This window comes from Amphiprion ocellaris, chromosome 13 (genome assembly GCF_022539595.1).
Source record: "Amphiprion ocellaris isolate individual 3 ecotype Okinawa chromosome 13, ASM2253959v1, whole genome shotgun sequence".
NCBI classification, from domain to species: Eukaryota; Metazoa; Chordata; class Actinopteri; family Pomacentridae; genus Amphiprion; species Amphiprion ocellaris.
Genome location: NC_072778.1, coordinates 8,613,529 through 8,628,178, shown reverse-complemented (window position 1 = coordinate 8,628,178; position 14,650 = coordinate 8,613,529). Strand labels below are relative to the sequence as shown.

The 14,650-nt window shown below is 40.2% G+C and overlaps 2 protein-coding genes across 2 annotated transcripts; one reads left to right on the top strand and one right to left on the bottom strand.

Moving 5' to 3' along the window:
- Positions 1-457: 457 nt before the first annotated feature.
- gask1b (golgi associated kinase 1B) lies at positions 458-7,952 on the bottom strand. Its single transcript, XM_023279882.3, has 4 exons — positions 6,950-7,952; positions 5,700-5,917; positions 4,162-4,388; positions 458-1,771 (listed from the first exon to the last, which is right to left on the bottom strand). The coding sequence occupies exons 1-4, from the start codon at positions 7,836-7,838 to the stop codon at positions 1,564-1,566; spliced, it is 1,542 nt and encodes a 513-aa protein (XP_023135650.2). The 5' UTR covers positions 7,839-7,952; the 3' UTR covers positions 458-1,563.
- Positions 7,507-14,136, top strand: tmem144b (transmembrane protein 144b). Its single transcript, XM_055016880.1, is given in 10 exon segments — positions 7,507-9,164; positions 9,301-9,336; positions 9,339-9,404; positions 10,373-10,486; positions 10,539-10,605; positions 10,778-10,797; positions 11,222-11,333; positions 12,396-12,615; positions 13,304-13,357; positions 13,570-14,136. Coding segments are annotated over 10 exon segments (1,020 nt in total). The 5' UTR covers positions 7,507-8,920; the 3' UTR covers positions 13,657-14,136.
- The last annotated feature ends 514 nt before the right edge of the window (positions 14,137-14,650 follow it).

Genomic DNA, 14,650 nt, shown 5'->3' with positions numbered 1-14,650 from the left:
TGGCATGAACCCCACTGACACACTAATGCGGGTGCAAAGGGGTTAAAACAACAGCCCAGTGAATGCACAGCACGGACAGGAGAAAATAACTCACAAAGCCCCATCGACTCCATTTGTGAGAGTCCAAAGCACACTGTTTACGACAGCATGAAAAGCAGACGCCGTACTCTGGCTCAGATTTCTTAGCCACAGACTATTTCTGACTATGCTTTGACTGATACTCAGTAAGACAAGGAAAAAATGTATTTGCTGATGCATTCTCATTGATTTTTTTTTTGTCACTTTAACACCTTTTTGACGGTGGCTTTGTCATACCAGACAATATAAAAGGCAAACGTCTTATATCGTCACAGTAACAACAAGAAAAGTGTTCTTCGATCTTTAAAAGTCAAAATCAGATAAGGAAAAGTGAAAACCAAAAAAAAAAATCGCTATCAGTCACAGGTTCTTTCAAATATCTGAGAGATAAATGCTTTTATTGACAACAGCACGTTCACACTTCTTTGGCAAAAAGAAGGTACAAAAATAAATAAGCCAGTGAAAGTGGCCACAGTTAAAATGTTTCTGCTGTCAAATTAAAACTAAGAGTGCATATTAAAGAGAATAACACTGCGTCACTTCTCATCTTAAAGCTCTTCATTTGTAAATGTGCAAACATTGTGCCCACATGTTGGCCAAACATGTATCTTTATTTATAATGCTCATGATACTTGTTGTACTGATTCTTAAAAACATAAAATTATAGGTGAGGTGAAGCTCCAAGGCACACAAGGTATGTCAAATTACATACTTTTCTTGGTGCAGTGTAAATTGCGTGACCCCAGACGACCTGACTAGATGTGGGTTGTGGCTTGTTCACTACACAAAGACTCTTTACCAAGCTCTAATTACTTACTGCCCACAGGCAGCAGAGAAGAACATGACTTACGATTTAGAGCATTCCATTCATACAAAATGCAAATTACACCTGCTGGAAGGCCTCGGGAGGAACAAAAGCGATAACTACAGCATATTCTTTTCATAACGATGGCAGCCCGTTGGCCTCTGGAGAAGAAACAAATGAAGACTCAAAAGAAGGAAGTGAACCTAATTAGTTTCCGTAAATTTTCACTCTTTGTAAATGTCAGAATCAGTTAAAGTCTCTCTTGGTATCCCACACAAAAAACAGTCTCAGTGGGTTTTTGGCAAATGGGAATAGATGACTTGCATTTACAGAGTTATTAACAACACAGCAATAGGCCCTGCATTGACAACAATATATTTCTTATAAATATAAAGAAAAAGAGATAAATACAGATTTTGTTTCTTTTTCTGATTCCTACATGACAGCATATTCTCTCTTGTTCTTGTGATTTAAGTGGAAAAATAGGCATAAATTACATTGAATGTGTCAGTTTTAGACATGTTAGGATACTTTTACCCTGATTACTTTGAAAAAAAAGAGGATAAAGCTTTAGTGTTAAAGAACAGTTTTACAGAACATGGTGAAGTCACAGGGTTAAATCCATTAATCTACTTTGTCCGTGTCTCACTAATGTGACCCCTTGATTAGTGCGAGTCTCATCACATGTTCATTGTAATGACTTTGATTCCGTGGGCATTGATGTAGGTGAGGAGGACTCTGGCTCGCCTCTCGATGACGTCGATCAGCTTATCGATGCCCTGTCGGCCGCCCTGGCTCTCCCAGTACGTCTGGTCCAGGAACAGGGACTGGAGGAGTTTCTCCCTCAGCTTCCTGCTCCTCATCACAGACACGGCCTGCTCTGGAAGCCTGGAGGGACGTAAAACAAATCCGGAAGGATCAGTCACATTGGAATTCAGGTGTCTCAGAAGCAGAGCTCTGGAAATAATATGAAGAGTTCACAATACGGACAGTAAGGCCATAGTATCCTGCGGTATACCACCAACAATAAACTCCAAAAAAATACAGAAAAAGCTAGAATTGGAAATAATAAATGTAATTGATGAGACAAAAGCACATAAAACAAGAACAGCTGTAGTAAGAGTACAACAGGAAGCAGATGTATTCGTAGTTTAAGAGTCACGTGTTTTACACAGTAAAAGTTCTAAATGAAGTTCTCACAAAGAAGGCCTGTTGGTACAACATTTGTTTGGCTGTAGATCAAACAAACGTGATATAAAGTCAGCTAAACTCCAGCTGTTATGTAGAGGTTGCTAGTAGTAACCAGCTGCAGAGCAGATCTATTAAACTGCCAAACCCCTAAACATAATTACTGTGAAGACGTGACGGAATCAAATCAATTGCATTTCGACATTTTACTGAAACTTCTCGCCTTTTTGCATTACGCAGATTGAAATCAGGATCGCTCTGGCTCTTTGCATTTAGCAGGCAAAATGACAGTGACCCAATTACATATTCAGCAGGAAGTTTGTTTATCTAACCTGAGTAAAATGATGGGTTGCACATAATTGCAGCGCAAAATGTGCTGCGATGCACTGTTTGTGGTAGTTTTTGACATTTTTAAAAGCTTTTAAGTGGGTAAAAGCTCCTCTCCTACAGCGAAAATATCAGCAAAGATGAAAAGGGAGATCATCATGTGAAGCTGTGCAGCAGCTGGTTGTGGCACTCAGGTTTGGAGTTGGCTCTCTGCTTAGTCATCTTTTATTTTTTTTATTATGAATGCGGGCAAATGGCGCCTCATGCATTTCCAACAAGAACAAATCAGAGCTAACGACATTTAAGCAGGATTGCTAGTCTAGGTACTCAGTGTAGATAGTTATCAGCTGTGAATAAACAAAATTAAAAGTTCTATTTGATGCTTGATTTGGAGGTACTAGTTTGTGTCTTCTTTTCAAAGTTTTAATTGGGTTTTATTGCAGCCTGAAGACAAGTTGGACCTCAGAGATATGTTCATGGAGGCAATCTGAAAAACATTAAGATGGGACCTGATAGTGTTGACTTAGGAGACAGCTGGGGAAGATCCATGAAGAAATTGCTAAAGTACTAAATTAATTTTAAGCAGCTGAGGTTTCTAAATAAACTGCAACACTATGTGAGATAAAGAGATAAAAACCCTCTCAGATTTATAACACCGAAAGAAGTCAGGTATTAATGGCATCTTGTGATCTTGCGTCATCTCATAACAACTAAATTTAGTCTTCATGTCTGATAGGAATCCCAGAATAGGAGCTCCAGTTTTGCTGAGGATCACAAGGATCCATGTTCAGGGGAGGAGACACGAGTGGCCTTGCCAAAACCGCAGTTTCTCCGCTGTCTCCCCAGTGGTATGACTCACTGATTTATTGATCAAAAGACGAAATGAGTGCGATGTTTGTGCAGCGTGTGTTTACATAGCCGCCGACCTGCGAGGCATAAATAGAAAGAAACACATAACGTTTTACTCAAGCCACCACACTACCACACATTGACTTTGTTGAACCACATCTAAATATTTACTTCAGTTTTCGTCACGCAATCAGGTAAAAGTGGAGATTTCAGAGGATGAAGCACGTTTTTTAAAGGTCACGCTGAAAAAGTTACAAACAGGATTTGAAGGTTTAAGAAAGACAGTTTGTTGTTTGCAATAACTGATACAGATTTGTGTTCGATGATTATTTTTCCACAAAATTCTGAGTTTTATAACTGATATGGCAAAAATCCAACACAGAGATTCCAATCTGCCTTGTCAGCTCTGCATGCTATAACTTTTCAACTATGCTGTCGCAAAGGGGAGACCGGAATTTAAAGAACAGCTACAGAAAACAGCCAAACTCCAACTGTTCAACAGATCCTTTATAATGCAAGACAAAAAAAAAAAAAAAAAAAAAGCAACCCTCATGGTGGAGTTTTTAGCTCCAAAAATAAGCACTAATAAACAATCCAGTCATGACCAATGGTGCACTTTGTCTTTAACAGCCTGATAAATGTTATTTCGCTTAGTCTCTCAAGATTGACCAAGTCTGTGCAAATACTGTAAATTTTTCATGAGTAAAAAAGTCAACAGCACCATGTATTTCCTCAAAGAAATACATGGTGCTGTTGACTTTTCACTTCATATTTATCACAATCTATTATTTAATCTATTGCTATGTGTTTAATATAATAATTTAACATAGCCTTCCTGTTTAAAATAAGGCAAGCACGGAAGTCCTCAGTATTTATTACAGGTTTTAGAATTCTTTTTTGTGATCCAAACTTACTCCTTGATTCCCTCCAACAGCCGGAAGTCCAAGTTGTCCTCATTGCGGTCGAAGAATCCTTTATTGTTAGCGAAGACCAGGTGTCTGTTGTCGTGACCCCTGTGGATGATGTTTTCCAGTTGCATGTGGTTTTGGTCCCCACATCCTGCGTGGAGGCCCAGTTCAACACACTCGTCCTCCAGCCGAGGCCTGAAGCCACAGCAGCCCCCATCCAGACGGTTGTGGATCTAAAAAGATAGACATTCCTTCAGAAAACCCTTGTTGTAGGTGTCTTGAGAGTAGACGCACAGCAGGGAGTGGCAATTATGTATTTTCAGACTGGCATTGGTAGATTTATTCTCTTTTTGATCACACTGGTAAGCACAAAGGTTTTTTTTATCGCCCTGGACAAGCTTGTTTTGGAATTCAATGACACTTGTTTCTACTCCACAAGGAAAGGCAGCCGAAAAACCAACAAAAATTCAAGCTAAATCGTTTGACTGGTGGAGGTTTTAGATGCTGCCACTAAAGTGGGACGATTTCATTCATTTCAGATGGGAGTTCTGCCACTAACAGGCACCTTTTTTTTAAAGGAAACCCGGATGGATGAGCATCCAGCAAAGCATTAAGCGTGACAAAATGAAATACACCCAGGATACCTATCAGTCAAGGCAACAATGCCACTCAGCTTTCCTCGGTAGTTTCAAAAAAAAAGAAGAAAGAAGATCTATTGGCTTTTACTTTGGATTTTTGTTTGACTTTAACTGAGTATCGAGGAGGATTCAGCAACACAGATGCCTGTTAGAGGAGCTGCAACCGTCACATCGATCTGCGTATTTATACAAATGTGTTCGCTTTCACAGCACAGCCTGAGACGGTCAGGTCAGGATAAGAAAGTTTCTGTCTGCGATGCAAACAGATGTCATTTCTCTGTTATTCAGTAGCAAACCAATTAGTGTAATGATTACATTATGTTCAGTTGTTTGGCGAGATGTTTCATATGACCTGTGGAATCTGTTTCTCTTCTCGCAAAATATGGATTTTTCCTCATTTGTTTACTCTTTTATGTTGAATGACAAAACATAAATTATCTTTATTGAAGGGCCAAAGCTGTTGCATTATAACCAGAATAGACTATTGAAAAGCTCTAAATTGGTTATTGAGGTAACTATTTTGGAGTAAACGTTTAAAGCTTTCTCCCTCCACTGTGTTTGCTCCATCAAGATGAATTATGGAATTGTCACCGCAGTGCCAAAATCTGCTCTGAGAGGCCTCCCATGCAGGAAACAAGACATCTATTCAGCCAAAGGACAAAACATCTGAGAATATTTAGCATGTTTTTCAGAAGCGGAAAAAACAGCTGCTAGAGCATATTGTTGCTGTCAGACAAAAGAAAGTTTTTATGAAGCATTTTTGGAATTCAGATAAGGCTGAGGAGGCTTTAGCAGCACAAAAGCAAACACAAGACCAGAGAAAAACTTCAGTCATGTTTGTCTGCACTCAGAAATGTGGATTGTATCAATTCAGTGACCTTTGATTTATCTGACTGACTTTGTTACCTGCAACAAGAAGTCAAACAGAGCTAGTTTGCTCCACTCGTAGTGGTGAATTGTGGAGCAGCCAGAGTCAGGCTTTGGGATGATGTTTTTATGCCAACACCTCTGTTTCAGGGAGCTCTGGTACTCCCCCCAGGTCATCCTCACAGTGGCCCAGCCCGCAGCAAGGCCTTCTGGGTACAGAGATGCATCCCATGATACCACTGGACAGGACAGGCCATCTAAAGAGGGAGGAAAGAGAGATTACGTCATCACATTTGAGCAATTGTTCTATCTTAACTTTTTTTTTCATCTTGGAAAAGCAGCATTTTCTCAAACACATGAAGGCAGGAGCACTGAATACCAGAAAGGACTGTAGATTTCACAACTTATTTATAAATACTGCGAACAAATAATATGACAAAAACATTCAGATATATTAATTCTAGATGGAAAGTGGTGATCTGTAAGGAAGAGAGAAAAAAGAGGATTGTGTTCACCTGCTGTGTGCCCCTAAAACCTATTTTTATTGTCTAGAAGAAGTCCTTACAGACTGTGCTGCCAGCCTCTGTGGTTGAGTAAAACTGAATTTATTCATTTGTGCAGCAACGACCATCCTGTAAATTCAGACAAACTATTACATTTTAGGGTGCTTGAGACATAGTGCTTCAATCTGGTCAGTACGTTCTGTGTCTCCATAACAACAAGCTTGAATGCAAAATGTGTATTCCCTAAGTTTTATGTCTCTTTTGCTCTTCAAATATGTGGATTCTATTTATTGTACATGTTGGCCTTGAATATGACTGGACTTGTTGACCTCTAGGTACAAATGCTGACTCATGGTCTTGAGTCCTCCTGTTGTAATGTTCAAGTAAAATGTTCAGTGTCTTTCTCAAAAGCAATGACTTGCTAATGGCAAACTCAAAGAACCCAATGTAATGACCGTTACACTCACAAGTGTCATTAAGTGACTCAAGGCTCAACACAATATTTACATAAGATTTGTACTGTATGGTTAACCTGTAGTTTACAGATAACCGTTAGTGTCACCATATGATGAAGCTGCATGGATTTACTGAATTGGGGTTAGTAAAGTTTAGTCCCTTTTTTCACAGGGGATGTGCAGAAATTTCCATTTTAAATGCTGAATGCCTAGAGTGTTTTACTAAGAATCCCGTTAGAAACTGTTAGAAAATGTTTGTCCTTATAAAACCCTCCCTCTTCAACCCACAGTCAAAAAATAGGAAACTTTGTCCTGATGCTTCTTGACTTACCGTGTAAAAAGCTGAACTTTCTGCTTACAGCTGGCAGTGTCCGATTGAGCCCCAGCACCCTGTCCAAATGGAAAGCAAATACCTCCGTGTTATCCACGGGGCTGTGGATGACTCCACACTGCCCTCCGCACACGTTGATCTTTTTTGTGTGTTTTTGGTTGACTGGTGGAACGTTTGTCTCACCCTCAAATATCAGAAGTGATGGATTGTCTCCACAAGAGACTTCTCTCATGCGTAAAACTTTAGCATCCGCAAGAAAGCGCATGGTTTTCACGTCCTGCGCGCTGAACCATGGCGGTACCATTTGGCTGTAAATTCTGATTGAACTAATCTGAGAGTCTGTTTCTGCATCTTCATGAGATTTCTGAGCTATATCCAATGATTTATAATCAACATCCCCGGTTTCTTTCCAGGACGTCCTGGGTAGAAAGCTGTGCTTAATCTGGCCGGTGTCTCGCTCCAAAGTGCCAAGTTTGTTCTGCGTAAAAGACGGATTGTCTGTCTTATTTCTTCTCACTTTTCTCCTCAGCTTTGGTCGGATTGTACCTCGGATATGAGCTGGTTTGAGACGCTTGGACTTAAGCGTTATGTACACCACGTTGGACCGGGTCGGGAACACAAAGCTCGCACCGGTCTGCAGGTCAGCGGAGTCTGGCAGCGCACCGTTAGTCTCCAAATGATACAATCCACGGGCGTGCCGGTTCTTGCCCTTATCGATCCTTCTGCCCCGGTGCTGCTGTGAGTATCCAACTTGTGAAACCACGAAAAACAAATAAACCACACATACAGACGCAATTATCAAACTTCTTTTTGAAAGAGGACACCTCCAAAAGTTGCTGGACAGTTTTAGAAAAGGGAAGCACAGCCAGTGAAAGCGAGACTTCCCCATTAGAACTCATGTCATTATCACGGTTGAGTCTTTTTTTTTTGCGTCAAACTCGAGCTAGGGAGGAGCGCATAACTCCCGAAAGTCATTTTGGAAGGGAGGATTTGTGGCCATAGAGCGCAGGGAGACAACTGCGCAGTGGATGGACAGGCTGGGAAACCACCCAACAAGCAAACATGAAGAAACTTGAACCCTCTAAGATTTTTTTCTTCTTTTTTCAGGTACTTTCAGGTAAAGTACCTTAATAAGCACTTCAGGGACACCTGATGAATGTGTTGTATGATTCAATTAATTCCTGAAATTAGTTGGACATCCCCCGAGAAAGAACGGGATTTCAAATTTAATTATATGCCCTTAAAAATAATTGAAATTTATAACATATACAGTTGTCTATAATATTTCGTATGGCGTCCCATGTAGATATTTCAACTCAGCAGGCACCGCTTTGCTCTGAGCTTTGGGGGATATTATGGGCTTCATGGAAATATTACAGAATCACATTTAAAAACAGATTTCCGAGGTGAGGGTGATCAGTCTTTAAATGAAATAATATTTAAACCCTTTAGGCCTGAGTATATCTACGCGTTTTAGGCGACATCTAGTGGTTAATTTCCCTGTTTCTGGATTCTAATTCTGAGTGCAGAGTAGAAAAAGGGAAACAATTTACAACAGGAAACACAGATTTCCTCGCTTAGCAGGGAGATGTAGGCAAGGCGCAGGAGCCACAGGATTTCCTGATCTGAGCAAAAACACATTTATACATAGAACTATTGTCTTTATTCCGTGTCCTTAAGTGCAGAGAAGTGCTGTCTTCCTAACTCATTTCAAACCCTCAGAAATAGCTGTTTTCTGGTTGTGTTGTCGCTCCTCTTCATGAGCCAGATTGGATAACTGGCAGCACCTGGTTGACTTTCTGTCCTCACCACTGCAGATACACATTGTAAACCTTTTCATTCAAAGGAAAAAACTATTTTCAGCTGCAGCGTGCTCCAAGTTCTAAGCTCACTTTTGCTTTTATTTGCTGCTGCGTTATTGATGGTGAGCTGTCACAGAGCTGAAGGTATGTAATCTATAATTGGTCTGTGATGGATATGTGGGGCTGCGTGAGGCTGCGGTTTGAAATCGACAGTCTTGGATGTTCATTTTGCTGTGAAACTCATCCAGGAGCCAAAGGCAGCAACGGGAATGGTTCCATTTGTAACTCAACCACCGTCGCTCATTTCGCCTATGGAATTGCTACATGCGTGTTTGCTGTGTTGCTGTATGGAACCAACCTTGTTCCTGTGAAAATAATAGAAACAGGAGATGGAAAGCATACAGCACTTATTAGTTTATTGTATTTTTCTAGGAAAGACTCCTGAACATTCCTAAATATTTTCACCTAAAGAAGTTAGATTATGAAAATATACATGTAATCAGAGATAGGAAATATATAATTCTAATAGAACTTGTGTTCTGTTCACAGGTATTTTCTTTCAGTGGATATACTGTGCAGCAATTTGGGTGTATCAATGACTGGAGACTTGATGCTTCACTCACCCAAATTCTACCCTTTTGCAATGCTGGGAGGCGTGATCTTGGTTATTGTCTCATGAAAGGACAACTTCAAGCCCAAATTGTTCTTTATTTTAGTGGCTGTGTGCAGCTGGGTGTCTTCCCATCAAGTCTGATTCACGTTTCTGAATGTTAAGATGCAGCAGATGGATTTAAAGCATCCAACTTAGAGAGTCCTTTTGCTGCAAGTCCATCTTAATAATATGATGTCGGTCGTCTTATGTGAGAAAATTGTAGCCAGATTTTAAGGACACAGTGTCCCAATTTCACACTGTATTTTATTGCTATCAAGAGCACTGACTGTGCTGCTAGTAGATGTATAATTTAAAAAATGTATGCTTACAATTGTCATGGACTTTTTTTTTCTTTTTCTGAATAGTGAATAGCTCTTGCATTTCCTTCCGTGCCATTGTGGGACGACATAAAGGATGACTAGAGTGAAAATGAAATATTTCAATCTCCAGTTGATGGAATACTTTGATATGGTTGGAGATATGATTTGCCCTCGTCACTGTGCTCAGTGACAAGGACAAAAAGATGGAGAACGGTCATGCCTGAAGAACGTCTTATACTATTGCGAGCATCCAGTTGCTGATTAGATAAAATAATTAAATTCAATTTTATTTATTTAGCGCCACTTACAGGTCAAATTGTCTCAAGACGCTTTACAGATGCCTGAACCCCCAGAGCAAGCCCTAAGGCGACAGTGGCAAGAAAAACTCCCTTTTAACAGGGAAGAAACCTTGAGCAGAAACCAGCTCTTTATGTGGGGGGACCCATCTGCCTGCTGGCTGGTGGGTTGAGAGGGAAAGAAGAGGTAGAGAGGTAGGGATGGAAGAAGAGGGGAGTGGGAAACAAGGAACATATAACACACAGTTGGATACATGCATGATAAACTCAATACGTTGTTAAGGTCTGATATTAAAAAAGATTATTTTGCATTCATCTATTGATATGGAAATTGAGTTGATAATCACAAGTAGGAGGAGTTTGCTCTGCCATAGACAAGCTGCTAACTTTTCCATTCATATGGCCTACAGGAAACGTAGCGGTTGTTCCCATCATTAAAGCAATTGGCATCGGCCTTGGAGCTCTAATGCTCTAGTTTACTGATGTTGGCCAGTTCTAGGTAAGTCTAATTAAATTCAGGCAGTTATGGACCAAGATCCTCTGAATTGCGGATGGATTCCATTGGACCAAAGATCAGGCGATTCATGTGAGCTCAACTCAGCAGCAATCACTGAGCTCTGTGGTGTTGCAAGCTGAATTGATGTTGATAAAATTATTACTAGAAATTTTCCACAAGGGCAGATAAAAGATAAAATTATGTGTTTTATACAAAGCCTTTATGTGAAGGTCTTTTTTATTCAATCGACAACTGCCTGCAGCTTGGTTTTAAGTGTTACCAGTTTGTGTCTCAGAGAATGTTTCCTTTCGTGAGATAAAACTTTTATTTTTTGTGATGGTGTTTCATTCATTCACAACATATTAATTTGATTAGAAAACTAGCTGCATCTGCAAAAAATACAAGAAAGAAAAATGCAAGAATCCAAATGCTATTTAAATAAAGCAAGTAATAGTGAATGCAAAGAACAAATGCCAACATATCGTATTAGTGACGTTACAAGTGCAAAAATAGCACCAGTGGTTCACATGTAGTCTTCCCAAACTGCTGTGAAGTTATATTCCTTTACCATGCACCATCTATCTGTTTATCTGCTTTGTGGAAAATGTTCAGATTTAATGTTACATGTTTATACAATGCGTGAATATCTGTAAGATCTAAAATGCATCTTTTGTGTAGTTCTTATGTCTATCCTGCCTCTTTTTAGTGGTGGACCTGCTTTATAGTTCCTCCTTTGTGCCCATATTCTACATTAAGAAGCATTCATTGTGCCAGGACAGTGCATTCTATGGAGCCAGTGTCTATGGTATGGTTTCCACGTTTGTTTGCTTTCTTAATTTTTAACCTTTAACGGATTATTATTGTACTCAACTTGATCAATCAATGGAAAAGATTATAATGTCATATTAGTTAAAAGACGAACTCCCTCTGTTGGTCTATAGATAACATTGGTTTGTCCAGAGAACCAGGTTTAATATCCAAATCAATTCCTGTTTCTGTCTTCACAGATCTTGACTACATTTAGGCAAAGAGCTCTATTGTGGTGCCATGAATAGCAAGCCCAGGGTGTACTCAGAAGCCATCCTACCAGGTAGTATTACTTTAACAGAGATGCTCTTGTGGCTCAAGGTTGCTCCATAAAAAATACCCAGTCTTGCAATACAATATCCTCTCTGAATTACCGCAACATTTTTTCAACCTTTTATGTTAGGCATTTGGAAACACTTCAGAAAAGTTGTGGATTTTTTTTAACAGAGAAAAAATCTGCAGTAACTCCACGTGTTTACTGACATTTATTAAATGCCAGTAGACATTTATTAAAACAGACATTTATTAAAACAGTATCTTTTCCTAACCTGAGCCAAAGTGCTTTATTACCTCAAGGTAACTACATAAAGCCTACCTGTGCACTTTGTAAACCTGTCCGTCCACACCAACCGCCTCCTGCTGATTTTGCTGCTGGTCCTAAATGTTGTGTGTCATTTATTCATAACATGATATTGTCTCCATTATATTCCTGCTGACCACAGGAAGTCATTTAAAATGATTTTCAATTCCACTGATAGAGGCCACTAACTCTCCCTTTAACTTCTGCCCTTTTCCATTTGCTGGAGGTGACTAATAATAGCTCCAGTATGACCCTCACCAAGGCAGGAAGAATCAGCTGTTGTGGAGGAAATGTGGCAGTTTCCCTTGCGAAGCTGCATGTGCAATCATGTAGTGTGGCATGTGAGTTTAGGTCTACACTTTGGTTCCCAGTAGGCTGAGTGTCAGTGTCTGCACTATTACTAAAAACTGAGGAATGTGTTCTGGGAGACACTCCTCATTTGAAGCTGTTTGAATGTGAGGATATAAAAATAATAAGATACATTTTTCTGTAGGCACCTTTTAGTTGATATTCTTCGACATGAACGGATTAACCTGCATTGTGAACTCTTGCTTTGTATTCAAAGTGTATTGTCGCAGAATTACAAGTGCCCTCTTAACCTTTCTTGCACTTCAAGACTGTTGTCTGGATTGATGTGGGCATTGGCCACACACTCCTGGTTCCTGGCCAATAACTACCTGAGTTCTGTAATTACATTTCCTATTGTCACAGCAGTGAGTACAACATGTCCTGACATGTCGAAATGAGCAGTGTGTGAAAGCATTGGCACAGATGTATTCAAATAGACTCACACACTGTTTGTTGTTGAAATGGAACACTTTCAGAAAAGGTTTACTCAAGTTTTTAGGTTTTATTAATATTTATTGGCTGCATCTCTTGATCGCCTGATAAAACCACAGCTGCACTCGGAACACCATGATAAATTTTCACCAAATGTTTTTTATACAATTGCTAGTGGTATGTATTCATACAGATAGTTTGCCCTTGAGTTTCTGGTCTGGTGGTCATAGGAAGGAATTGAGCAGTTGTAAAGCATTCATTCTCAGGGACCATAGAAACAAAGCCATTATGGGGAATTATTTATAGCCTTTATTGATTATCTGTGAATGTAGAATGTATGTGTTTGTACAGCATAACAGAATTAAACTGGCCTGACCTTCCATTTATCCTCATTTCCCTCGTTCTTTGTAGTGACAGACGATGTCAGAACAAATGGTCAGTCTATCCTCATTCAGCTCTTTGGGTTCAGTGCAAAATGAGGCTGCATCATTCAAGTATTTTGTGCAATTCTTAAAGCTCTCTTTGAAAATACAACAAAGTGAGAAACGGATGAAAAACTAAAAGATTTAAATATGTGGTCTGTATTTGATAAGCAGCTTGTTGCTTGGCTTCTTCTCATAGGGCTACGATCTGATTGCAGCACTGTGGGGATCCTTGGTGTTGAGAGAGATTAAGGTGTGCATCAAAGCACTAGCCACGGTCAATAATCTAGGCCTAGTAGTGTTAATGCTTTCTGTAAGTGCACAGTTTAGGAAATATGACTTCACAGATTTGAAGTTAAACTGCAGTCCAACAGAGGGCATTTCTGATTTTGAAAGGAAGAAAGTTTGTTTGAATTTCAGTAAAACACTGAGCTGGTGATTAAACACGTTTTGTTCTTCCCCGAGGCCTTATCCAACTGCTTCATCTTTTTCTTGGCGTCATGTGTGGTGCTGACCAGCTCCCTACTGACTGCCATCTCAAAGCTCTCATAATGCAGAACACCATCATGTAAAAACGTCTCGCGGTTCTATAGAAATTAGTCATTTTTACTTTCAACTTTCAACATTTTTCAACTTCAGCTTTTATTGTCATTCAGCAATGTACGTAGCACACAGTTAAACGAAATGACGTTTCTCACATCCATTCACAGTGCAGAAATGAGGGTAATACTGTAAAAAAAAGTTAAGAATAAATAAAAGGTAAAAATAAATATAAGATAATTTAAAAAGACTCAACTAGATTAAAAAAAAAAAAAGCACAAGCATACATCAGACACAATCATACTCGCTACTGGGGTGATAATGAGTGAGATTAATGTGGCTGCAGTTTTGGGTATGGGGGTGATGGGTGCAGGTCTATGTGTGTTGTAGCCGCAGGATGTTCAACAGTCTGACTGCCTGTGGGAAGAAGCTGCTACAGAACCTTAATGTGTGGGTTCTGATGCTGTGCAGTCTCTTTCCTGATGGAAGGGAAACAAACCGTCCACGTGAGGGGTGGGAGAGGTCCTTCATGATGGAGGTGGCCCTGCATATGCAGTGTTCTTGGTAGATGTCCTGGAGAGCCGGGAGGGAGACACCAATGATCCTCTCTGCCGTCCTGACCACACGTTGCAGAGATCTGCGATCCACTTCTGTGCAGTTTCCAAACCATGTGGTGAAACAGTCAGGACGCTTTCCACAGTGGCCCTGTGGAAGGTGGTCAGGATGGGAGTTGGAAGGCTGGCTTTGTTCAGTCTCCTGAGGAAGTGAAGGCGTTGTTGTGCTTTCTTCACTGTGGACTTGGTGTGGAGAGACCAGCTGAGGTCATCGGTGATGTGCACCCCCAGGAATTTGGTGCTCTTGGCCCTCTCTACCGTGGCGCCGTTGATGTTTAGTGGACAGTGGTCAGCTGGTGGCCTCCTGAAGTCCACCACCAGCTCTTTAGTTTTGTCCACATTCAGGGTCAGGTTGTTGTTGCTGCACCATCCTCCCAGGCATTCTACTCCTG

Bases quoted from the DNA above. Each gene is read 5' to 3' on its own strand.
- gask1b (XM_023279882.3), bottom strand. From the start codon at position 7,838: ATGGGGAAGTCTCGCTTTCACTGGCTGTGCTTCCCTTTTCTAAAACTG. The intron at 5,918-6,949 runs GTAAGTCAAGAA...CTCCCTCTTTAG, and splicing joins AAAGTTCAGCTTTTTACACG to ATGGCCTGTCCTGTCCAGTG. The intron at 1,772-4,161 runs GTAAGTTTGGAT...ACGTCCCTCCAG, and splicing joins CTGTTGGAGGGAATCAAGGA to GCTTCCAGAGCAGGCCGTGT.